General features: G+C 57.2%; 1 protein-coding gene across 5 annotated transcripts in view; it reads right to left on the minus strand.

The window, feature by feature from the left end:
• The window catches only part of PKD1L1 (polycystin 1 like 1, transient receptor potential channel interacting), a 126,684-nt gene extending 102,635 nt beyond the window's left edge, over window positions 1-24,049 (minus strand). For 4 of the 5 annotated variants that reach the window (XR_016021007.1, XR_016021006.1, XM_074341073.2 and 1 more), the window contains exons 1-18: window positions 22,710-24,049; window positions 20,259-20,376; window positions 17,748-17,868; window positions 17,048-17,256; window positions 15,722-16,041; window positions 14,064-14,237; window positions 12,892-13,011; window positions 12,330-12,498; window positions 11,675-11,914; window positions 10,791-10,923; window positions 8,852-9,058; window positions 8,121-8,302; window positions 6,751-6,972; window positions 4,496-4,656; window positions 2,987-3,277; window positions 2,168-2,227; window positions 1,335-1,511; window positions 312-389 (exon numbers count right to left, since the gene is read on the minus strand). Coding sequence is in view for 2 of the 5 variants with exons in the window: in XM_074341073.2 (XP_074197174.2) it covers window positions 312-389; window positions 1,335-1,511; window positions 2,168-2,227; window positions 2,987-3,277; window positions 4,496-4,656; window positions 6,751-6,972; window positions 8,121-8,302; window positions 8,852-9,058; window positions 10,791-10,923; window positions 11,675-11,914; window positions 12,330-12,498; window positions 12,892-13,011; window positions 14,064-14,237; window positions 15,722-16,041; window positions 17,048-17,256; window positions 17,748-17,868; window positions 20,259-20,376; window positions 22,710-22,794 (3,067 nt within the window). In the remaining 3 variants the exon portion in view is untranslated. The remainder of the gene's footprint in view (window positions 1-311; window positions 390-1,334; window positions 1,512-2,167; window positions 2,228-2,986; window positions 3,278-4,495; window positions 4,657-6,750; window positions 6,973-8,120; window positions 8,303-8,851; window positions 9,059-10,790; window positions 10,924-11,674; window positions 11,915-12,329; window positions 12,499-12,891; window positions 13,012-14,063; window positions 14,238-15,721; window positions 16,042-17,047; window positions 17,257-17,747; window positions 17,869-20,258; window positions 20,377-22,709) is intronic. The other variant, XR_016021008.1, reaches the window with a different exon arrangement.
• Between the last annotated feature and the right edge of the window lie 1,281 nt (window positions 24,050-25,330).

A 25,330-nucleotide genomic window follows, 5' to 3' on the forward strand; every position in this document is an offset into this window, starting at 1 on the left:
GGAACTGTCGACCACTCTGCCGGGGAGGAGTCTAGTTATGCTGTTGTCCCGGACAAACGAAATACACGTGTCACTGAGAGACGGCAACCGCTCAGCCTGTACCCTTCTCTGAACACCACCTGACCAACCGCACAGAGGAGTGAAAGCAGGGAAACCTCGCACCTCCTCCCGACCTCTGACACGTGACAGTGGGCAAGTGGGGGAGCCTCCGGACACTCCTGGGGAGTCACAAGTGACTGCAATCTCCAGGAAAAACTGCACAGAACCCAAGCCCTCACTGTCCCCAAGCAGGCGGCGGCAGTGTCACCTACCCACAGAGGCTTGCAGGACGTATGTCTCTCCAGGGCTCAGTGAGTACGGCTTGATTGTCACTGTCTGTCCTGTGACCCCTACGGAAAAGGAGGGGCCACAGGGGCACAAGCATCAGGGGACTTGGAAGGAGAGCAGGTCAGACAAAGCCCTCTGCACAGGTGCCGCCCTCGGTCCCGAGGTGGCAGTAAAACAGGTCAAGTTAGTCCTGCTTTTCCCTACCTCCAAATGCCACTACCTGTGTTCTCCCCCTTGTTACAGAGATCACAGCTCAATGCCAGGCTCCCCTGCCTCCCAGAAGCAACACAGCCCGGGCCAGCGACCCGACCAGACAGGCCCCTCAGCAATGAGGGGACGCCGGGGAGACCTCCGTTTATGTATTTCCGAGTAGCTGCATCAGCGCAGGGTGACCTCCAGGTAGGATGGAGGTATTTCAGAGCAACACCCAAGTGTCGGCAGGACGCTGCTTGGGAAGAATTTCTTGCGTCCGGTGACTGTTGACCCCTGGGGGCTGTGGCTTCCTCAGCACACAGAGGTGGACCCTGAGCTGCATACCATGAAATGGGAGAAACCCAAGGGGCACGACGGGCGACCTGGACCAGGACGGCTCCCCATCACCAACATCACCTGGTCACAGTGTGACACGCAGGGTTACCAGAGGGGACAATCGTGTGTGACCACGAGCTGGCTGGGAAATCAGCTCCCGCCACGGCTCTTAGGGGCAGCGGCACTGCACTCAGGGTGTGGGGTGACAGGGACGCCAGGGAGGCACACAGGACGTGTGCACAGGGGTGTCGGCTCCGTGCTCGGCCCTGTGCCCAGGCCAGATGAGCAGTCCTGCCTTAGGCTGCAAACGGGGCCCTGGGCGGCCGGCAAGAGCCTCAGCCCGTCGTCCACAGAGGGACGAGCCCAGGTAGGAAAACCACTGTCATCCCAGTACTTCTCCAGGCAAAGGGAAGGCACAGCAGAAGCTGAGGGGCCAGGGCCCAAACCCTGAGAGGCCAGGGTGAAGGGGGCGCTCGTACCAGATGTCGTGTAGCCCTGGAAAACAGCTCGGCCCACCAGGGCCTTGGGCCAGTCGACCAGGAGTGCAGGCCTGGCACCGGCAACGGGGACGAAGGGGCCCAGCAGGTTGTCTCCATCCCCGCGGCTCCCGTCAGCACTGGCACTGGCTCCTGATTCCTCAAGGTGGGTGTTGGTCCCTAGGAAGACGAACCAAGCCCGTGGACAGTTGGAAAAAGTCAACGCTCTTCTTACAGGGTTAATGGGGAAGTTCAGGGGCTGGGCCCAAACCAGGTCAGTAGCAGTCACTAGTCCTCCTGTGGCTGGACCCTGCTTCTCTGAAGTCCTCACCCCCTAAACACGGTCAGGAGGACGTCACCATCAGACGGCCGGTGGTGCAGCTGCATATTCCTTCCTCCCTCATCGCACTCCCTCCTCCCTCCATCTAGCCAGCACACGTCCATTCTGGCCCGCCAAGCCTAGGGGCTGGTCTACTGGAGACATAGCAATAGCCTAGAGCAAGAATCCTGCCGCCATCAGAACCTCTATGGTGAGCGAGTGGAAACACACACAAGGATACACTACATAAGCTTTGTAAAGCCAGGGCCAGAGCTTCTCCTGGTGTTTGGGGTGGGGGGAGGCTGAAATGCCACCACACGCACACTGGAAATGAGGGTTCAGCCAGACCGAGCCCCGCAAAGGAGCATGTACGTCCCCTTTGCTGTGGGGGCTCTCGGTGGCCTTGAAGTGAGGGAGTCGTGTGGGATCCAGATTTCACGTGAGTGGCGGGCACACTGGCCTGAAGGCCCGGGCGCAGGCGCAGGCTCCGGGAAGGAGGAAGCCGTCCCTCAGTCACCTGGTCTCCGTCCTGCGGATGCTGCTGCTTCTTGGAGGTCGCTGTAATAGGCTTCAAAGTCTGCACGAAAGGACAACCAGAACATCTTGTTTAAGCACAAACACCCCTGGAATTCATCCTGACTCCCAATGGATCGCAAACGTCACCCCTGGTCTATTGCTGTGGGGACACAAAACCCCCTCAGAGGCAGTGGTCACAGCATCACAACCGCAGGGAGTCAGGAGTCACTGGCCCCGGCCCCCAAGGAGACTGGAGTCCTGAGCAGGTGTGTGGCTGCCAAAACAGCCGGTTATCAGTGGGGACCAAAGCCCAGGGCTCTCCTCACAGGAGCTCTCACTGTTCTTCCAGGGACACGCCTCGCTCTTTTCTCGTAGGAGAGAAATGGACCTAAGAGCGTCCTGCTGCCAATGTCACCTTTCTGTCCCCACAGAGCTTCTCTCCTAAAGCTGAGGGACTCACAGAGGCGCCCCCGCCACTAGCCTGAGGCTCAGAGCCCTGGGTGTGGCAGCCTTTGCCAGGGCACAGGGCACGGGAAGAACTGTCACCTGAACGCAAGCAGCCACATGAAATGGCGTCACGGGGGAGGGACAACTTTTATCCCTAACAACGAACTTCTCTCTCCAGTTTTAGGCACAAAATAGTTTCTGTCCACCCTGAAAACCAGCAGTAAAGGGACCCGGAGGTCCTTAGGGGGGAGAGGAGGGCGACGCGCCCAGAGGCTTATGCAGCCGCGACTGTGGAGCCGTCCAGGTCGCACTCAGGGGTGGGGTGAGCTGAGGGCCACGCAGGGACTTCACACCTAGCCCGGGCAGCACTGACCTGGGGCCTCAGAGGCTGGGCTGCCCCCTGAGGGACTGGGCCCTGGGCCTGCGGTGTCACCAGCAGGGGGGGCGCGGTGCAGCGTGGCCGTGGATTCCACGGAGGTTCTCGCCGCGGTGGGAAGGTCAGGCCAGCCGCGGGTCTGTGGCCACGGCTCCCTTGAGGACGGCGTGGACGTGACATGGGGAAGTGCCCTGCTTGGCCCCAGGGACAGTGCAGCAGACTCTGACGACCCCCAAACGGCCCCAAGACTAGGGGAGCCCAGCAGCCCCCTGGTCCTACAAAAGGGAACTGAAACAAAGACTTCAGTGTTAAAACTCTGGACGAGAAAGGACCATGTGGTTTTGAAAGTGTACAGATTACATAAGCATGTTCTGCTTGAAACAAGCCTGGCGACCATTCGTAAACTGCGCTTGGGAAGCAGGCAGGGAGCAGACGGATGTATGGACATAGGACACGGCTCACCTGACCATTCCACCCACCACTCGCCTCCCCGAGCCCCAAACCCTCTGCACCCGGCAGGGGCTGTGCGTGCGCATTCTAGAAAAGATCTGGGCTCATAGGGCTTCTCCTAATCCTTCCCTGTCCATCAGAGTCTGTGCAGCAATTCTACACAGAGTGGGTGGGATCTGAGAGAACGAGCAGCAGAGAACACATTGCGAGGACATAGAACATGACGTCACAGCGCACTGAGCTTTCACTTTCCACCACGGCAGTCAGGTTCTGTGACCACAGGGCTGAGCGGCCGCAGTGCAGGGACAAGCATTAGCTGGGCGTAAGTGGGACCACTGCCGTGTCACTCAGCCCATGACAGGTTGGGCACAGGCTTCGATTCAGACAAAGCCATCCACCTAACGAACATGGGACGGCCACCCCTGCGGAGACGGCACATGGCCTCTCTGTCTTCACATCCCTTCAGCACTGAGGCCGGCCAGGCGCAGAGCTCCCCGTACAGAAGCCTTACGCGGCCCTGCTGAGTGGAGAAAAACAAGGACATGGAGAGACTCTGAGGCGTGGCAGAGCTTCCGTGCAAGGCGCCAGCGGAGCCAGCTCAGAAATAAAAGGCCGTCTCTCAGCTGTTCAGAGCGAGCCCTTATCACAGATGTCACCAGGGACAGCTCTACCTGCCCAGGTCCAAACCCAGGAGTCCAGAAACTTCCAGGCTGCACGCTGTCACAGAGCCCGGCATGCATGCAGAGGACGAGCATGGCCGGAGGGACGTGGCCCTGGAGAGCGAGCACAGCACGCGTCACTTCCAGCAGCTTCCTGTACTTCTAACCCAGTAAAAGTGCTTCAGCGAACACTGGGTCCGGCCTGCACACAGCGACCAGGCTGATGGGGGCTCTTTCCTCTGCTGTCACCACACGCGTATAAGAGCAGGAGAGGCAAGGGACACAATCACGCCAAGACCAGATACACTGGTTCAAATGAACTACATTTTGCAAGTTTTTAGCAATCTCAAAATCACTGTTTCCTGAATCCACAAAATGAAGCAACAATCATCTCTACCTTCCACACAGTTCTTTTCTGTTGCGTTGACTAAAAAGAGATCCCAGGAGTAAGAGGGACCCACTGCGTCCCCACAGCCTGCACACTCGGCTCGAAGAGAAAGCTCCTCGTTCCAGTTCACAAAGACGTCTCTGAAGTGGACCCAGGAGATGCGGACGAATCTGGAACATGCAAATTAGGTCTGAGACTTTCGGAAAACAACATGGGGCTGTCTGGCTGCATTCACTCGGGGTAGGCATGTTCAAATCGCCGGGCCTTTACTTGTGACTCAATAGCAGAGTCACAGCTGACACGGCTGAATACCCACAGGGTGGCCCAGCCTGCATCGAGCTCCTCCGAGCAAGCCCTCATCTGACACCACCGGTTCCCAGGTGGCAAACACACCAGCACACCCCACAGAGCTCAGAGAGGCTGTGCAACTTCCCCAGGTCACACAGAGGCAAGGGGAGAGCCAGGACTGGGCCCCGTGCAGGGCTCTGGCCAGGCTATGCACACTGCTCTCCTGGGAGCTCCATTTTCCCTGCAGAGTGAGGCCTGAATCCGCTACAAACCCACGGTCACCTGGACCCTCGCGACAGCATGCAGGCTCCCCATTCCCGCAGGACTCAGGGTGCTCACAGGAAAGGGGCCGCCCGCCCTGTGGCCCCACACCCCACCCACAGACCCCGCCCCGCACCTCCTAACTCTTCTCTAGTCTCTCTTGCTGACTGCGCTCTCCAAAGTGCATTTTGTGGACTGTGGTTCTTTAGGACCACACGGGATTCTGGGATTGCTGCCTTAGGCCTGACTCAGAGGTTTCTTTCCTGCGGGACCTGGGGAGACGCTGAGTGGGTGTGTGCTGCGGGCGTTTCCCACGTGAAGGCCCCTCTCCCTGCACACACATCGTGTGGCTGCCTCCACACGCAGCTCCCAGCACAGGAGAGCAGGACGCACGGCCCATGGGCCCACGAGGGTCCTCTCCTGGTGCCGGCCAGGCGTGTGTGTGCATGTGTGTGTGTGCATGCGCATGTGCATGTGTGTGTGTGTGTGCGTGTCTCCGTGCATGGTGTGTGCGTGTGCGGTGGGGATGGGGGTGGACACGGGCAAGGAGAGGCCCATCTGGCCCCGCACCTCCCAGGACATTGTCACACAGGCTCAAATAATTCCTGACAGGTGTTCATTCAGTGACTTCAGTGCGTGGTGAACGAATATCTTAAAGTAAATTCTGTCATTATCTTGTGAGAGACAGAATTATACAGTGCCTTGTATTTTTAGAAGTGTCTAATTTATTGAATATACTATTTAAATTTTGCCCCAACATCCCTAGCCCTGTACTGGCAGTTCTTCGCTCTTAGTATACACTGATACTAGTAAAGCACAAGGGGCCTGGGCCGTGTGGCCTCGCAGAAGCCCTGCACAGCACCTGTGACGTGGCCCATGCTTGTCCACCGAGGCTGAGTTTCCACAGCTTCACACCTGAAACCCTTATCCCAATCAAGGGGGTCTCTCAGAGCAGCTTTTCTGACTTTAGTGGCACAACTCACGCCCGATTCCTGAGGACACCCTCCTTCCTATCTGTCCTGCCAGGCGTAGTGAATTTGCTTCCTCCTCCAGGAAGCCTTCTGGAACTCATCCAGCCCCTGCTGCTGCCACGAGTTGTTTTACACACAAGACCATAGTAACTGCCCAGACCCCTTGCAGGGTCCAGTGATGGATGCAGTCCTGTCTGCCCCAGGCCTTTCAGACGTCCTGCAGAGCTGTGGTCACTGGGTGTCCAGCTCACCCCGAGCCCCCACGTGGGGGACAGAGCAGCTGCAGCCCATGTCAGCTTGCGTGCAGTGTCTGGGGCTGTGTGTGGCCCTCGGGTGCTATTCTAACCTCTGCATTGTGGGGTTTTGGTTTGTGGTCACAGCAGTGCCGTGTTCCCTCTACCCTGGCTACTCTGGACATTGCAACTCAGCTGACGTGCACCTCCCAGGTAGGGTCCACGCTGCCCAGTGGCACTTGGAGGCCAAGGGCAGGGGCCCTGAAATGTTTTGCCTCCCTCTGGCGTCAGCCCCAAGCCCTAGAGCCATCCCATCTCGGGGTGGTTGCTGTGACGGGAGGGATGCCTCCCACTCGGAGCCCCCACTGTCAAAGCTGTGGGGATCCGATGCCTGAACCCCATCTCCTGTGTACACAGCAGGTTTCTCTGTGGGCTCCCAACACCAGCAGGTGTGAGGCACGGAGGACAGAGTCTCAGACCCGCCTGGTGGGGACGGCGGGACAGGTGGTACCTGAGCGATGAGTCAGGGCGGGTGGACAGAAACACCTGCGCCTCTGAAGAGTTCCGGCCACCGCTGGAAACGGTCAGCGTCACGAGAAACTGGTCATAGCTGCCACTGAGAGAGAGCGCTGCGAAGGAGAGGGTGGGGGCCCCGACATCCAGGCTGTGTGGAGAGGGCCCAGTGAAGCAGGGGCCCCTGGGGCTGCCAGCTGGGGTGCACGTCCAGTAGTACCTGTGGGGGAAGCCACTGGAGGGCTGAACACACCTGCTCTGGTCAAGTATGTGACCAGTGTCACTATGCGGGCTTTTCTGGGGGCTGCAAGGGAGCGTGAGGACAGTTTCTGGGGAGGATGTGTGCTCCAGGTTACTGTTGTGTGTGTGGTGTCCAGGGACTTGTGTGTTCAAAGCCATTGGTGGTGTCCGGGGAACATGTGTGTCCAAGGCCATTGGCACTGGACAGTGTCTAGTGGACATGTGTCCAAGGTCACTGGCAATAGAGGGTTTCCAGGGGACATGTGTGTCCAAGGCCATGGGTGGTGTCCGGGGACATCGGTGCTCAAGGTCAGTGGAGCGTGGACAGTGTCCACGTCAGGACACTGGGTCCGGCCACCAGGGAGGGTGCGGGTGCAGAAAAGGAGCCTGAGCCAGGGGCCTCCGACCCTGAGGGCTCCACACACACAGTGATGAGCAACACCCGGAAATCCAGCCCCCACACAGCAAAGCCCTGCACAGACCCAGTGTTTTCATACAAAATAACATGTTTGCTATGGACTAAATGTCTGTGTCCTACCCCCAAATTCCTATGTTGAAATCCTAACCCCTCAAGGTGACAGTGTCAGGAGGTGGGGCCTCTGGGGGTGAGTAGGTCATGAGGGTGGGGCCTCCATGATGGAATTAGTGCCCTTAGAAAAGAGACCCCACAGAGGGCCCTGGTCCCGCCCCCGTGTGAGGACACAGCGGGGAGATGGCGTCTGTGACCCAGGCGCACGCCCAGCAGACACCGCACCTGCCGGCACCTTGAGCTTGGACTCCCAGCCTCCAGAGTGTGAGGCAGAAATGCCTGATGCTTCTAAGCCCCGTCGGTGCTGTGAGACAGCAGCCTCAACGCGCTGAGACACTACTTAAACCTCATGTTTAAATACATCATACTTTAAGTACCAGTGGATAAGTCCTCTCACGTTTTATTTCCACCCCTTTCCCTCCCTTATATTTTGATCCTAAATGAAATATTAATTCGACTAAAAAAGTTAAGACACTTAAAACAGTTTAAATTATTACGGCAGAATTCTCACACCAGCCCCCCCAGAGGTGACTCTGGGGGGGGAGGACGAAGAGAAGGGCCGCGCGGAGGAGGAGCAGTCGCATGGCCTCGGTGCTCACCTGAGAGCGGCCCCAGGCCTGTCCGGGTCGTAGGACAGGGAGCCTGTGAGCACGACGGTGGACGATGGTGTCCTGGGGACGAGCAGGTGCGTGCCCTCGGAGATGACGCTGACGGGGTCCCTGGCTCGCACCTCCACCCCCACGCAGTGGTTACTGTACACGATGCTGCCTTCCACCTGCACCTACAACGTGACGACAAGGGCGTCACGGGGCCGGCAGGGTACTCACCGGAGCCGACACTCGTCTTCAAGTTAGAGGGAAACTGGTGAGTCCAAGTGCATTGTCAGCTCCAACGAGGCTTCAGCTACTGCACAGAAAGTCTTATTTTCAACCCAAGCCAGTCACCTTTGTCAAAATAAACATCCTACTGGGTGCTCAGGGAGACAACGTGGCAGGAGTTAATGAGAGCAGGAGCACTTTCCTCTCACAGCTGGGCTCCCTGGGTCCCCGACCCCAGGGACACCTCGAGGGGCGACACCTGCCTGCACACACGCTCCACTCACAGCCTCCAAACCTGCCGCCGCAGCAAGCTTCCTGTGGTTGTAGATTTTGTTGAGCTTACCTTTGCTGAAGCTCCCTTTGTAACCCCCAAACACATATGGACTAAAGGAAAGGTAACTGAGGTTGAACACAACTCCCTTCTCTGGACAGAACGGGCCTGGCTCTTGCTCACAGGCTGCTGGGAAGTACGAGTCTGCTTGTGCAAGTGGCCGTGCAAGCCGCCAGCCCACCTTGGCCAGTGCAGTGTAGTTCCCGGGCTCCAGGAAGTAGGCTGGGACGGTGATGGTCCGCCTGTGAGTGCTGATGGCAGGAGGCAGGGGTACGCGTAGCCCTGCACAGTCCTGGAGGCTCCAGGTGTAGGACAGGCCTCGGGAGATGTCACAGAGAATGGCGGCTTCAAAGGTCACTGCCAGCATCACAGGCTGAGACCGCCACACCTGTGTATTAAGAGAACGATGTCTCATTAAACTCCCTCTGTGCCAAAACAAATACGACATCCATCTTACAGAGAAAAGTCAAAAGTCAAAATATAAAAGTAATGAGAACAAAGAATAAATATTTATCCTCGTGATGAGGAAAAACCCTTCTAAGCATAAAATTAATGGGAAAGTATCAAAGGAAAAGGTTAATAGATTCGATTACATGAAATCTTAAACTTCTGAATGTCAAAAATATAATTTTAAAAAGCAATCAACAGAGAAAAAGGAAAATCATTTGCAAAATTCATGACAGTTAATATCCCTTAAAATCAATAGGAAATTTTCAGTCTCCAAGAGAAAGCTGAGCAAACACATGAACAGGCAAATCAACAATATAAATTGTTACCTCATTGTATGGTTTTGATAATAGAATCAGGTAAACGTTTTATATGTTCAAAGTTTAAAGTAAAGCAAAAAGAAAAAACAAACACTAATTTCTGATCATTGCAAACAAACTGAAACAAAGGAATGTAACCGCATTTCAGACAAGTAACAGGGGAAAGCGGTATCTGAAGTGACTTTAATACACAGTGTTTTGAGGTTATATTCTGAGGGCAAAAAGAACTACAGAGAAATCTGAAAGCTCCCTGAGAAGGTTTATTTCTGGTGGTGATATTGGTGCTGTTGCTCTCAAAGTATTTTACACATTTATTAGCAAAATTGCTAATAAATACTTGCAGAGGTGAAGCCACTTCAGCTGGGGCAGAAGCCACCAGATGAGCCCGGAGTCCCTCAGCCCGAAAGAGGCCACTGGGAGCATTAAAAGATACTGTCTACAACTGAGTGACACGAACCAAATATCACGCAGTGTCATCCTCCCGGTGGGGACACAGGACGATCTGCTGCTCTGTGCTGACAGGGCTGCCGAGCCGACAGGCGCACAGGCGCCCCCTGGAGGATTTTAAATGAAGCGCTCCCATAAACAGCGGGAAGGGAAGAACTTGCAGGGACGCAGGATTTTAAAACCTACCAGTATTTGTTACAAATGGAATTTTGGCTTTGGCTTTAAGTGATTTTAGTGACGCTTTCAATTACTTTTAAATTATTTCTTGTTGTTCTACTCTGAATATGAAACCATTCTGGCATTTGTCACAAAACTGGCCAGATTTATGAGGTACAACGAATTTTAACACTGAGAAGTCCATTTTTAACCCATTGATGACTAACAATCACACAGAATTATGACACGCTCAGGGGGATGAGAACTGGTTCTGAGATGGTGACATGGGAGTTTAGCTTCCTCATGTCCTGGGAACACTTTGACGCCAAAAAGAAATAAAACTTGACCCCATTTTTCGAAACCCGTAGTAGGTGCTCAACACGTAACTGAGCGTTTCTGTGGATTCTGACATCACATACCCGCAAGCATCCCTTTCTCCCGGAAACGCTACAGTCCTTTGCACAAGCAATGTTTAATAACCTCAAAGCGGAGTGAGCTGAACTCCAGAGAAACAGAGGTGAACAAAGGGTGGATTCAAAGGCCAGAAACACTTCTGCTCCCTCCCCCGCCCCCCTCCTCTCCTGCCCCTCTCCCCCGCCCCCTCCTTCCAGGATCCCTCACTCTCGCTCTCTGTGCCAAATGCAAGGCAGACACTGGACAAAGCCTGGCTCCATCCCCCGAGCTCGCGTCCCAGCGCTGGTTCCCGGGGAAGCGCTGCCACACGCCTGGAACATGAGCCCCAGGCCCCACCTGCACCTTCCCGGGCCCCATGTTCTTCACCGGGGGCGGCTGGCAGGGCTCCCGCACGACGAAAAGGTGCTTTTGTAGGGAGGCGGCGCTGACGTTGTTGAAGGCCAGGACCTCCACCGTGAACTCCCCTTCCCTGAGGGTGACAAGGCAGAGACACTGACTGACACGTGAGTCACTCCGCCCTTCTCACAGCTGTCCCCCTACGTAAGCACAGGCTCTGATGGCCGGACAGCCCGTGAGTGAGGAGAGGACACTCAGTCATGACCGACTCCCAGAGGCCATTTGTCGCCCAGTTAATAGACCCCCTGCCCGACAAGCACAGGTCAGGGCAGGGACCCAACCCCCAGTGCTGTCACCTGCTATATGAAAAACCACCAGCCACATGGGGACACACGCGTCCCTCCTGGGGAGCCCTGGCGGCAGCCATGGTCTGGCTCCTCTGTTCCCCGTGTAAGGGGCACCGTCACCCGTGACTGAAAATCTGTGAGCATGACCTTTCTGTTCTGTTCTCTGCCCCAGGGATCAGTTCTCCTGCAAACCCAGGGGCGCAGGACAGACCCCGGGGCATGGAGATGAGACGGGGGCGGGGCAGAGGGACCTGGGTTGTGGGGGGTGGAGGGGCCCAGCCTGGGGAGGGGGGTGGAGGGGCCCGGGCTGGGGAGGGGGGTGGAGGGGCCCGGGCTGGGTGCGCAGGCTGCCCTTGGCCAAGCAGGTCCTGTCCAACTAAGGAAACGCATGTTTGCTTTGCAAATGATGCAAATGGACAATCATTCAGGACTGCTGGATTTGCAACAGAACAGCCCCCCCGTCAGAGGGCCCGCCCTGGAGCGTGTGAGAACATGGGGCCTGCCGTCCTAGAGGCCCTGCCGACAGGAGCGCATTACCTGTGGTAGACGTGGCTGGCGGAGCTGCCTCCCAGGCCCGCCGCACCGTCTCCAAAGTCCCACAGGTAGGCAACGTCGCTGCCAAAGTGGAGTCTGCACTGAAAGGTCACAGTGGTGTTCACCAGGGCCGAGGAGGCGGCCGTTAGCCGGCTGGGGACCACCCTCCGCTGCACCCAGACGTGGTGGGGCTCCGAGACCACATTGCTCATCCCATTGGAAGCCTGGACCACCACGCGGTACCTGTGGGGTGGCCGGAGCCAGGGGAGAGGCAGAGACAAGCGGCCTGTTACTTCCCGGAGAGCCAGGGGCTGGCACCTAATCTGTGGGATTGTCACAGCACCCGGTGGTCTCCATCTCTCCTCTTCACGAGGTAACGCAGCTCTCAGAGCAGCACTGTCACCCTTCCTTAGAAGAATTTGCTGAGGCCACGATGGCAGTGGGACGGCATCTGAGCTGGGACTGGCTGGTTCCAAAGCCCCACCCCCCTGAGGTTGTTCAGAGGGGGCATCCCGCTTCCTTTTTGGGGCTCAATTCAGGACGTGCAGGGTGACAGTGAGTGCAGATGTGACTCTGTTTGCTTGGTGCTAACACGCTGTCGCCAGACTGCCAAGGCTGCGTCACGGGCCGCCAGGCGTGGTGAGGACCACGTACGCACCACTGGGGGGCGCCGAGCCTCCTCCTGATGCTTCTGGAAGTTGTCTTCACGGGTGGCTCGCCTCCAAAGTACCACGCAAACTCCAGGGCACTGGTTTCCTTGGTAACAGCTACAAAAGTGATGTCGGCGTCGGTGGCAAACACCGTCCCGTTTGTGTAGACAAACACGGCTGTGATGAAGGAAATGGAGGCGAGGAGCTTCAGCCCCAAGGGCTGGGACCGCAGGGCAGTGGCGTCCTCACCATCCCGAGCAGGGAAATGGGCCAGGTGGGAGGCGACTGGGGCCCCTGCTCATCAAGTGACACGGCCACCTCCTCTGGGATTGTGCAGGGGAGCTGGCGGGCTATTCTGCATGGTACCCCCTTCTCAGGCCTTTAGGTGGAAGCCATAAGGCCTGTGGCTTCTGGAAAAGCCCAGAACGGACTGCAGGTGAACAAGAGCTTGGTCAAGGGCAAGTGGGGCCTCGGCCGAGCTGTCACAGAAGCTGCATCGTCTGTGGCCTTTGTGACCTCGACCAACAGTGACAAGGCCTCGTTAAATCTTGAAGTAGAAGAAACACGTACGCTGCAGCTGGTACCGAACGGTCACGCTGGCCCAGGCCTGGCCATCACCCACGAGGGTGTGGGAGGTAAAGGACACGTTGTAGCAGGAAACGGATGGAAAACGGTGTGTGAGGACAGTGCCTGGAATGGAAAGAAGGTTGGGAAAAACAGTGCCAACCTGGGGCATTCATCTCGCACGACACAGGTGATGTTTCGCACTTTTTAGCTCCCTCTTTGAATCCCAACACATTTCAATTTGAAGCACGTGTTTGGAATCAGACCTGGGAAATACGAACTTGGTCACAAAACTTCTCTCATTAGAATGTTCTCCAAGTGTCCTCTCTCTCTCTCTCTCTCTCTCTCTCTCTCTCTCTCTCTCTCTCTCTCTCTCTCTCCCCACAGAAAGTACAGTTCATTCCTTTGAACTGTGCTTATCACTGCTGCAGGTGGCCTTGTTCTTACAGCAGCTCTGCAGTGTGCACACTAAGCAGCTTACGCAGGGTCCACAGGTAACCTCAGGCTCTGAAGCCTCTGAAGTGTCGTGCAGAATGGCGCACATCCACGTGCACATGGCACACGCACACACGGGCACACACGTATGTACGTACCAGGGGAACATACCAAGTATCTTGTCAGGTTCTAGAGGGGACCCAGGTGTCTAGAAGATTGCGAACAACTCATAAATCAGAAAGGGATATTAAGAAAGAAGGCAGGTTTTTTTGCCAACATTACTGTTGTTGTTCTGTGTAGGTTTTATAATAACATGCCCGCGTATGAGTGACAGAGCAGTGCGGGCATTTTGCTCTGCAGCAGCGCATGAGAATTTCTGGAGAGCGAATACCCGGCGAAGGGGTGACCTCATCGAAGCCAACTCCCCCCTGAGGCGCCCTCTCCCCCGCGGCCCCACACGACGCCCGGCCCAGGAACCTCCGTCAGCCTCGTCCTCCTCCGGGCGCTCTCATGTCCTGCTCACAGTTCTCCTCTGTGGCTCTCAATGTCTCCCTGATCATACATGCCTCGGACTTGGGCTTTGTGTAGCTGCCTGTGCGTGTCCCCTCAGGGCACAACAATGCACAATACCCGTCCTCCGAAGGAGGGAAGAGTGGACGAAGGCACGAAGCTGTTACAAACCGATGGGACAGCCGGCAGGCAGCCTCCCCCAGAGCCTGGGGCGGCCGCCCACGCAGCCTCACCTTGGCCATCTGCCTGCGAGCCGCCAAAGGCCAACACTTCACTGTCGTGGACGCTGCTGGAGTTCACAAACACGGCTGCAGCTGCTCGGCCCACGTGCACATAGTAGGGCCCCAGCTCCAGCTCAGTTCCACGCTGTTTGTTATGAAGAGCTGCCCTGAGCACGTGGACGCCTTCTACAGGGAAGAGAACAGAGGTTTGATGCTGTTACAAGCTCGCAGACGTTTGTCGTGTGGGCTGCTTGCGACGGGCTGACGGACACGGGAACTGGTACTGACGCAGGGCCGCTGTGGGCATGAGAGGCTGCAGGCACTCGGGCCCCACGCCCTGGCAGCATGTGCCCTCAAGCTCTTCCTAGTAACTTGTTCTAACGAGGCTGCTGCATTTTCCTTTTGCCCTGACAACTAAGTGGCCAGTCCCATGCACTGGGAAATGGTCACAAGAACAAACACACATCGGTCATCCCACAGCTGGGCAACCACCACATGGGAGTATATTAAAGAAACACTATGGCAGGTAACAAAAATGGCCGCGGATCTTCCCGTTTTCACCCTGGTGACTTGGCTACAGTGTGACCTTCCAGACCCTCCCACTCCGTGGGTGCACCTCCTGCTCCAGCCCGTGAATTGGCGCCAGGCTTTGGCCCACAGGCCTGCACACCTGGGCTGTTCTCGCCCGGTCTCGGGAGCCTGCACTGCTCCATGGGAAGAAGCCGGCCTGCCTGCTGAGTGACGAGGGACACGTGACTGACACCCCATCGCCCTGGCCAACAGCCAGCCCCACTCCAGGAGCAGTGTCCTCAGGGACAGGAGCCCGTCTGAGGCCGGCTCAGACCCAAGAACTCCTAGCAGAACCGGGGGCAACACCGCGTGTGCTTTAGGGCACTGCTGGGGACCTGGGACGCAGCAGGCCGCTCCTGTCCTCCTGACAAAGACCCTCGGCCACTAATCCCAGCCCCACACACAGTGCTTTTCAGTTGTTCATTAGATTCCCCAGCTTTCCAATGCTGGGTGACTTCTCTTCTCACGTGACCCAGGATGCAATCCTTAGCTGGCTTTCACCCTCAGCTGGTCCCCCTGGGGAGCTGGTCCCCGTTACCTGCCCCACACACACTCCTGCCCTTCACCCCTGTGGGGCCCGGCCCCATCCAACCCACGTCTCCTCCCAGCCTCTGAAGCTTACGGACCAGGCAGAAGGAACGGCTGTGCCTGGCCACTGACCACAGGACGTGGGCTTCCCCCTCGGGGCCCCTCCCTGCCAGCCTCCTCATCCCCAGACCTCAGCACAAACCACTTAAGACGCGCAGGGAGTGTTACCAAATCTGCCAAGTTTTGCAGAATGGAAAACCGAGCGCACAGACTTTAGTCAATAGCTTCAGTCTCCCTGTGTAGGAGGCAACACCGTAAGGTCAGCGGTGTGACCTCAGTCACAGCCCACCTCTCCCGGCCTCGCCCACGGCTCCTGTGAGTGGCGGTGGCTCTGGCTACCCCAGCGGCAGGACCAGTGGGAGGGAGCTCAGGACGGCGGCCACAGCCTGGTTCCCGGCCTCCACGTCAGGACGGGAGAGACGCACAGGGGTCAAGGGCCTCCTGCTGACCCCACGGTCTCACCCTCACCAGCATTTCCTGCCATGTCCCTGACGCTGAAAGCGTGCGCGTACCTTTCCTGTACTGGTGGTAGACGGTAACGGCCACGTCCTCAGACACACAGTGCATCCTCACTTGGACCCCGGAACTGTCCCCGAAATCCATCCGCAGACACAGAGCCCCTTCGGGAGCCATCTGAACCCGGAACCCCAGACTCAGAGGTACCGGAGGGTCAGCTTGTAAGCGACGGCTGACAGGAGGCACGTCACCAGGACCTTGAACTGGGATGGGTCCAGGACGACACCGAGGGAAGGGACAGAGCGGCCGGCAGCCAGGCTGGAACGTGGCGAGGCTGTGGGGGTGGCGAGGTCCAGGAGCCAGGCTGCGGGAGCTGCTGGGGAGAGCAGGAGCCTCAGGTCTCACACGTCTGACAAATTCCCAGGGACATGGCACCAGAAGGGTGGGCGGCAGGAGGGAGCTCCCACTCCGGAAGCAATTCAGCCGAAAGCAAAGGTTTGGGACCTGGTGACAGAGCCACTTTCAATGCTTCTCAGAGTGGGGTCCCAGGGCAGCAGGACCAGCAACACGGGGAGAGAGGCAAGTTCTCGGGGGTCACCCCAGGCCTGAGTCACCCAACCCCAGGTCACCTGGGCCCCCCTGTCATAAGGGGTGGGGCCAGCAAGCCCCCAGGAGACTGAGGTAAAATCTGAGAACCACTGCGGGAGCTCCGGCTGCATTAGTCACAGTCATAATGTGTTTTCCCTCATGGCTGAAGTAATGGACACACAAGGCGTGTCCCCCAGAAGTCACCACCTGTGACGATTTTGTGGGAAGGCTCAACGTGGGGCAGGTGCTGTCATGTCTCCGTGCAGCAGTGTCTGCCGTGAGCAAGCCGTGGAGTCAGGAGTGGTCTGGACAACTGGACCTCCCGCCCCCAGTAGCACAGGACTTCCCTGACAGTCATCGACCTGTTGAGAGCTGTTCTGGGTGGTGCTGATGGTGGGCGCCAATGGGCAGCATAAACCAAGGACAGAAAACCTCCGAGCAGACACGGAACACTCCCGTGGCAGTGGCACAAGGTTACGTGTCTTAATGGCCATCTCCACACCCTGGGTGGCCCTCCACTGGATGCGCTGTGCAGGTCCCATCAGAAACCCATCAGAAACACACACAGGCAGGCAAATCTCCAGTCTGCACATGTGACCCACATGGCAGACAAAGGACACCAAGTGACACAGGACTCGGGTGGGAAGGCGGCACCTGCGGGCCCCGGGCCTTGTGACTAGAAAGCAGTGGCCATAGCCGCTGCAGTGACCAAGGAAGACGTTCGCTGGGCACGGCTCCTGAATCCAGGGAGTCCCCTAGAGGAGACACTGGCCTCCACACCACCCTCACCCTACCTGCTGGGCAAAATGGCAGGCTGTGACATCAGGATGCTGGTCTGAGCAGATGCGGCCGCCTTGATGGGGGCCTCCATGGTGACAGTGGCCGGTGTGACATCAGTCCCGGCAAGCAGATCCGGGGCCACGTCCTCTGCAAAGCACAGCAGTTCCGTGGCACAAGAGGGGGTCTCTACCACCAGGCTGCAGGGGCTGGCAGGACACGTGCACTGAAATTGAGGTTAAACGCCAGTGAGGGTGGTGACAGGGCCCAGTGGGCAGTGGCACTGCTGTCTCCACGGTCAGATGGCTCCCACACCCGGTTGGGTCCTGGGAATCGGCCCTGCAGTGGTGTGAAGCTGGAGGAGGGAGATCTACCTCCCAGCACAGCAGTCAAGACAGCGCCCAGCTGGCGCCAGAGGGAGAGACAGGGCAGGCTCCGCAGAACTCTGGGGACTGGTGTGGTCAGTCCCCGCTGTCCCCCACCCCCACCCCAGGCTCAGCTAATAGAAAGCGAGCCATTCTATACGCTTAGCAATAAATCGATGTTCACAGCTGAAAGATGCCACTCTTTTAGACATAAAAAATGCAAGTGCACTTTCCCTTATTGTGGAGATGCATTTCAGTCATGCTTCCGGGCTGCCCTGCCGTGTCCACAGGACCGGAAGTTCCCACATGGTCCCCACAGGCCAACAGCCACCTGCACCCACCACACACTCACCTGCAGCAGCTCGCAGGAGGCACCACTCGCTCCCCCAGCTGCACAAGGCAGTTGGCGACGGCGGCCGGGGCCACTGCTGCTCCGGAAGCTTGCAGGTGTAATGGGAGCTTCCCGGGGGCTCCTGAGTACGAGGGGAAGGCAGAGAGGGGAGGCAGGCAGCACGTCACCACATGGGGAAGGGTCGCTGCATGCCCTCGGCTTTGCCCAATGTGGGGGTGCCATCATTTCCACCTGCGGCTCTTTGTGCTGTGAATAGTTGGGGAGCTGGGAATAGTGTGGACAACTCCTGACAGGCACCTGTTCCTGCGGGGGGTGGGGGGCAGGGGACACCTGGGGAGACCATGCAGGTGGACACCAAACCAGCAAGGGCGGCAGCAGGTATTCTGGTGCCAGGTGTCACTGAGGAGGGGACACATTTAGAGCCACTAACACCTGTGGGCCCCTGTCTACAGCCATGACTCTCCCGCTATGCAACTTCCCAGTGAGTCCAAAAATAAAAAGCCCTGCCCCCCGAAACAGCAGTACAGAGGCCATTAGGTGGGACGTGGCTTGTTGAAGGGACAGCAGAGTGAAGCACGGTGGAAACGGTGACACCCAGAGCAAAGGGAGTGGAGGGGACGCAAAACGCATCCTGGGGGCCACAGGCTAGGAGCCACGAAGCTGTGGTCAGGCCCATACTCTGCGGAGTGGGACTCTGACAATGGTGTCGAACGGCCTAACAGATATTCTAAAGAACCACCTGCTGCCACGGGCTGGTGACATACATTTGAGTTGGAACCAGGCTTCCACAGATAAAACAGGTTTCACAAGCCTGGCTCTTGATGCAACAACCAAGGAACTGCCACCAGAGGGCAGACGAGGGCACTCTTTAGGGAGAACGGGGGTGGGGGGGCTGAGGCCCTGCAAGATGAAGCTGGTCGCTGGGCAAGGCCCCTGGGAGGCGGCTGAACAACTCCAGGTCTTCCTGTCCGCCCCTGACCGCACCTGTCTCCCGAAGGCCAGAGAGACAAGGACACGAAAAACTTGGAAGGGACACGGCTGGTCCGAGCACATCGTGCTGCAAACTCCAAGGTCTTCCTGCGGAGTCTGGGCAGGTTGGCCTGAGGAAGGTGCCGTCACGTGCGGTGACGTCCACCAACACCTCGCATGTGATCGGCCCCAAAGAGCCCCTCTCTCTGCAGGTGAGAACCCCTCGGCTGTGCCCGTGAGGGCCCGAGGGCTCAGAACTCCTTTCCACTAACAAAACATGGCAGTGGAAGGATGGTTCGCATACAAGGGAGGCCTCCCCTGGCTCCCGAGGAAGGTTCAGGCCGCGGGCTCCAGCTATTTTCAGAGACATTGACTGTCCCTGGCCACACACAGGCAGCCCCTGGTGGCATGGCACTGGGCTGGCCTCACTCATCATAACTCGCACCCTCAGCCATAGACAGCGAGCTGAGGACGTGTCACACACTGGCCTCGGCGATACCGTGCGCCACTGTGTCTCAACTGTAAGAATCACGCTTGCCAGGGGGTGTTCCTGAGCACGTGTCACCAAGGAGCCCTGGTGCCAGTGACTGTCCCTCTAAACATTAACAAGCCTGATACCAATGAGACCAGGTCCACCAGTCTCGGGGACCCCGTCCCCCAGGCACATCACCGCTCTGACCCGGGGGCCCGGGGAATGGGGTATGAGATGCTTGTGCCATGTCACACTAACTAGCAGGAGCCAGTCCCATGGCAGAGCTTCCGGTGTCACACTGTTCCAACATGACGTGTGTGCTGGCATCAGAGAGCATGCAAAGGACGTTTGCAAGTAAGACCCGTGGTCCCAGTCATGTCTCTTTTGTGTGAGTTTCTGCCCCGGGTTCCACAGGGGACCCGACAGAAAAGAGGCAGCGGCTCTGTGCACTGCGGGCAGCGGGCAGTTCTGGGAACCCTGAGGCTGAGGGCACCTGGGCTTTGCAGGAGCGAAGGGGCGGCCCTCGGAGAAACCCGAAAATGCCTCCGGAGAAACGTGGTCTCAAGGCACTCACGTCACAGCTCACTCTCCCGGCCACCGGCCACTGGCTCCCTCAGGCTTCACCGTGGACACTGCCCCCGAGACCCAGGAGCCACCAACTCCTCCCCCACAGCTAGGCCACGGTCCCCAAATAAACCCTTCAGGTGATGACTGCTCCAGCACTGACCTAAGAGCCCAGGTGACACCAGAATGCCACTTCAGAGCTCATCCCCTTTGGCAGAAATGGGGACAGAATCGGGATTCGCCTAAGTTAACATACAGCTGTCAGGGTTTGGGGTTAATCTTTTCGACCACACGGGCCAGGCCCGGAGGCCAGGTCACAGGACCGTCCTCACCACGTGACAACAACAGTTGAGATAAAGCTCAGTTCTGTGTACAGTTCTTTAACCCCAGCACCTTCTTTAAAAACTGCTTTTTTTCTCCATTAAAAGTACAATGTTCCTTTTGAAGGAAAAAATGCTGAATGCATACTCTGAGACACAGCTGACACCTGAGAAAAGGCAGCTCACCGTTCCCGGTCGTCGGAAATGCCCTTGGCCGGCTCCTGGGCCCTTGGGATCCAGGGCCATCCTGGGGTCAGTGGGTCAAGGCCGTGGCGGTCAGCCAGCCAGCCTCCTCTGAAATGTCCTAGAAAACAGGAAAACGGAGCAGCTCATGCTTCCAACTTCCGCCCGTGAGCACTCATGTCAGGACGCATCACACCGGGGACGGAAAGACCAGAGCGCCACCAGTATTCCCCTAACCAGAAACGTAAAGCTTTCTCCCTCTGCTTTCCAAAAGCTCTTCCTATCACGTGCACTTACGCAGGGGTCTGTGTGTCCATCTGACACTGGCCACCACTCCAAGGAGACACAGCTGGTGGAAGCTGAGGAAGTCTGACAATAAAGTACCGGAACTGTGACATCTGGGAACAGGCCACCTTCCAGTTTCCACAGGGACGACTACCGACTACCGGCAGCCTCGCTGGCCCCCCACTGCTCTTTCATTTGGCGTCTTACTGACATTTTCCTCTGCTCCAGGGTGGTGTGTGAATTAATGTGTAACTGGAGAAGAAAGCGACACCAAGAGGGGGGCTGATGTGTGGCTCAGGCTGACTCTGGGGGGGTGGGGAGGCATGGAAGGTCCCAGGAAGATGGCTGAAGAGCCTGCGGGGGGCTCGGGCTGGCAAATGTGTGTGAATCCGTGTTTCCCACAACTCTGCTGCAGCCGGACAAACAGACAGGCCCCTGGGGAGTTCAAAGGTGCCCGCCTCTGGTTTGGCACACAGGCCCTCGCGCCTCATCTGGCCCCTCAGCCACCCCAGCCCTCTGGCTTCCTTCCCACTGTGCTGGGGGGCGGGTAAACCCCAGAGACTTCGGGAAACGTGGACTTTGCTGTTTTACCAGTGACATGATTTTAAGTGCCCTGTGCCTACAGAAGGGACCCACTGCAAACACACAGCAGTTAGCAAGCAAAGTCTCCTCTGATGCGCAGGAAATGCATTTGTCACCTTCCTGTCAAATATGAAGCCCTTGTCAGAACCAGCTGCCCGCTGAGCTGACACCCACACGGGGGCTGACGGAATGACACCTGCTCCCTCACCTGCCCTTCACGGTGGGGCCGCTCAGCAATGGCCCAGGATGAAGTGTGAGAAGTCCACAGAGCTACGCCGAGGTGCAAGCAGCTGACAAGGCACACAGGTGACATGACAGTCCCTGAGCTGTCCCCATGCTAGCCAGCCACAGGGGCCACCTGGGTTTAACTAAAACTAAGTAACACTGAGGGTTAGTTTCTCTGTCCCATTAGCCACATTTCAAGGGCTGGGAGACCGGGTACAGAAGCCTGTCACTGTGGAATGTTCTGGTGGCCGGCGCTGGTGTGGACGGGGCTGAGGGCGCAGGGTCGCACTCTGCCGTCACCACGAGCCTGACCCCACCAGCAGGAGCATGAAGGGCCGTGTCACCAGTGAGGACGAGGGATGGGCCGTCGGGGCAAGCCGGGGACACTGAACAAATGGACAGTGGCACCTGGAGTTTCTCAGGTACTTTAAGTGCAAATATTGAGTTACATTAAATGGTTTCCAAAAGTGGCTTCTTTTAAATCCCCATCTAAGGCCCTCGGTCAGGAACAGTCAGATTTGCCAGGCCCTAAGCCGTCCTCAGGGTCTGGGTGGAAGGCGGAGGCCACCAGGCCAGGGCAGGAAGCCCGGGGAACCTTCCAGAAGGCAAAGCACAGAATCTGGCTGCCCAGCTCTCCTTTGTCTGGGCTAGGTTTTGATGAACAAAAGCTATCTATTTAGATTGTCTTACCCACAAATTCTGTATTTCAGGTTTAATCCTGGTTTTGGCACTGCCCTAACAGTTTACTTAAGTCCTAACTCCACAAAAGGCGCAACTACTTAAGACATACACAGATGGAGAGAAACACTGGCTACTGGAATGTGGCCACTGCTGCTGGAGGGTTTCAGCAGTCCACGCAAAGGCAGTCACGGTTTGCAGCGTGACAAGGGCAGTGGACAGCAGCTCTTCCTGAGCAGAAGCTCGATGTCGTGTGCGGTCAGGTGTGGGGAGCACGATACTAGCCACTCAGGCACGTGTGCACGTAGGTGCAAAGGGCGAAACAACTGCAACCGTGTGTCGTGAGGCTCACCTCCACGCCCAGGGCCCAGTGCAGAGCCAGGCTCTGTCTGTCCCCAGGCCCCGTGCCTCCCAATGGACTCAGCGGGGGGAGGCCCTGCGGCCCTATCACTGCAAAGCAATCGCACGTGCCTGACATCTCACCGCAGCCGCGGCCATGGCCACTGTGCCTAGGGCACCCTGTGGTCCCACCAGATCCCATCTCCAGAGGCTCAAAGCCTTTGGCAGCACCCCACCCCCCCACCCCGTCACGAATGGGCGTCGGATGGCGGAAGACACACTGGGTAACTAACTAAACGGGGCAAAAACAGGGAAATTGCTGGATCTTGGTCCATGTCCCCTTACCTTGCTCGGAGCTGCTCACAGGGACAGACAGCACTGAGGACAGCAAGGCCAGGGCTGGGACCAGCGCCCTCCACCCGAGCCCCATGGGGCCCCTGCTCAGCACCTGGGGAAGGCGTGCAGGTGGGGGCCGCGCACGGCCAACAGTCCTAAAGCAACAGGCAGCCCTTCCTCCTCTTGAGGGACCGTGAGCCTCCTGGTGGGCGCCTTAGACAAGCAGCCAACCACAGCGTCCTGAGACACCCTCCTCCCCCCAGGAGCTGGGTTCTCACCCCCCCACGAGCCCGGGGGTCCTTCCTTCTGCTCAGAGGCAAGTGTCCTGAAGGGTGTTAAGTGCCTGCGTCCTCTGGGAGGCTCAACAGCAGCTCCAATAAAGTAACGGAGGTTACTATGGTGACTGTGACAAACAGCTGAGAGCTCTGCGATTGGCGAGGAAGGGCCTCCCCAGGACACTTAAAGCCATTTTCCAAATTGAAGAAAACAGCTTTGCCACACCGGGGACTAAAGGTCACCTATGTTTTGTACGACTCAGAGTTGTTGAATTAACGAATGGCAGCCGTTGTTCTAAACCTCCCTCTCTCCCCACTGGCATCCACATAGAGTGAGACATCCATACTCGGTACCATTCAAACACCCTGACAGGTACACCCCGAAGGCCGCTGGTCCTGTGGCCCCTGCGGATGTGGGGGGTGAGACCCGCCCCGTCTCTGCAAAGTCACAGGAAACACCACGGAAGGGACACAACGGCCATCGTGCAAATCACTTCTAAGCACCAGTGGGTCTGGGGAGCACGTCGCTTCTCTCTCAGAAACACACCGTCAGCGGGAAATGAACCGAACCACGTTTGCATTATCTTGTTCCAGTGCCATCATTAAGAAAAGCACAACACACATTTTCCACGGGGGAATCTGAGTTCCAAAACACAGGGCGCAAGGCACAGGACGATGCAGAACAAAGCTCGGTCCCCCGACGGCCCCTCCCAGGTCCATGGAGCTGCGCTGAGCCCAGGGTGTCTCCTGCTTATTTCAGACGTGCCCACCATGTCCTTCAGGAACAGGTAAGTGACACACAGTAAGACACACTGAGCATCACATTCTCTACTGGACAAGACTGCACGCTCCAGAAATTGGCGAAGTCGGATCAGGGCTGCAGAGGGCAGGGTCTGGCCCAGCTTGGGGAGGGCAGGGCCACCTCCTCACATCACCCCACCCACACACCCCCTGCCCCCCTGCCGGTTTACTCAAACAGCAGAGGAAAGCACAGGCACCTGGTGACAATGGTGATGGTCCCTCCCCATTAGGGAAGCGTGTGTTATCTAAGGGCCAAACATTTAGAGCTCCCTTGGCTGGGAACCCAGGGCACCCCCCCCCCCCCCCCCCCCCCCCCCCCGTCAGCAAGCATGCCCAGTTCCTGGAGCGTTTACTGAACCTCGCAGTTCAGCCAAGGCCTGAGCGCTGTGCTGCTTTAAACGCCAACCACAGCGGCGGGCGGCATTAGTCAGCCAGAAGCCACCACCCTGACAGGACCAGGGTGTCTTCCAGAAAGGGCCAGGACGGCACCAGCGTCAGGCCCCTTTCTGTGCCGAGCAGGTTCCAGGGGCTCAGTCGGGGTGAGAGAGCAGCCGAGGCTCTGCTTCCTGGCGCTACCCTGGGGCTCTGCTGTCATCAGGCGCCGTGGGAAGCCTGGTCCAGGCCTGGGACCTGATGTCGGTCCTTCCCCATCACCACGAAGACGGGGTCACACACACCGACTGAGCCTCACTCACACTGGGCCCGGGACAGGCAATTATTCCGGGTGCAACATTACCTGACTCAGTATTTTGTACCTGTTATAATTTTAACTAGACAAATAAAAGTTCACATTCCTACTTATGCAAATGAGGACGTGCTATGAAAACTAAGAGTCTAAAGTCTGACGTTCAGAAAATTCTAACTGCCAGTTACTTACGGACTACATTCAAATAACAAATATCATTACACATCCCTTACAAAAGAATTTATTTTTTGGTACAAAGCTGATTGCAAAACTTTTAGGAAATACTTACATTTATAAGAATTGAAATAAAACATCCGGAAATAACCCAGTTTCAATGCTGGCGCATTTCCCCCGTGTCTTCCGATCATTGACACATGTACACGTCACTGCTCTCCACACTGGGGTCAGGCAGTACGCGTCCTGTCTGATCTGCTCCTTTTTAACTTAAGTCAGAAATGTTTTGCCACATCAGCACACTTTTTCTGTAACATTATTTTTAGAGGATGAAATTGTGTCAAGCCACAGACTCGCTAACCAGTCCCATTCCATGTTTGTTCAGTACGACGGCAGAACACCTCTGATGTAACACAATGTTTGTGGAAGTTCCCATAAGATGATGAACGAGGTCAAAGGGCGCACCCCTTTTGTAAGGCACTCCACCTACAGTAGAAACCACCTTGGACCCCAAAGACACTGGGATCGGTGCCTACTCCCACCAGTGGTGTCTAAGGGGCGAAGGTGACACCAGTCGTCACATATGACCACCTCCTGGGTCAGGGCTGTACTGAAGAGAAGCCGTAGAAACCCAAAGATGCCCAGGCTTTCTTTTAACCCCCACAGAACCCGTATGAAAGGACAGAACTACATTT

This window comes from Rhinolophus sinicus, chromosome 4 (assembly GCF_057876585.1).
Source record: "Rhinolophus sinicus isolate RSI-liver-muscle chromosome 4, RSI-T2T, whole genome shotgun sequence".
Lineage (NCBI taxonomy): Eukaryota > Metazoa > Chordata > Mammalia > Chiroptera > Rhinolophidae > Rhinolophus > Rhinolophus sinicus.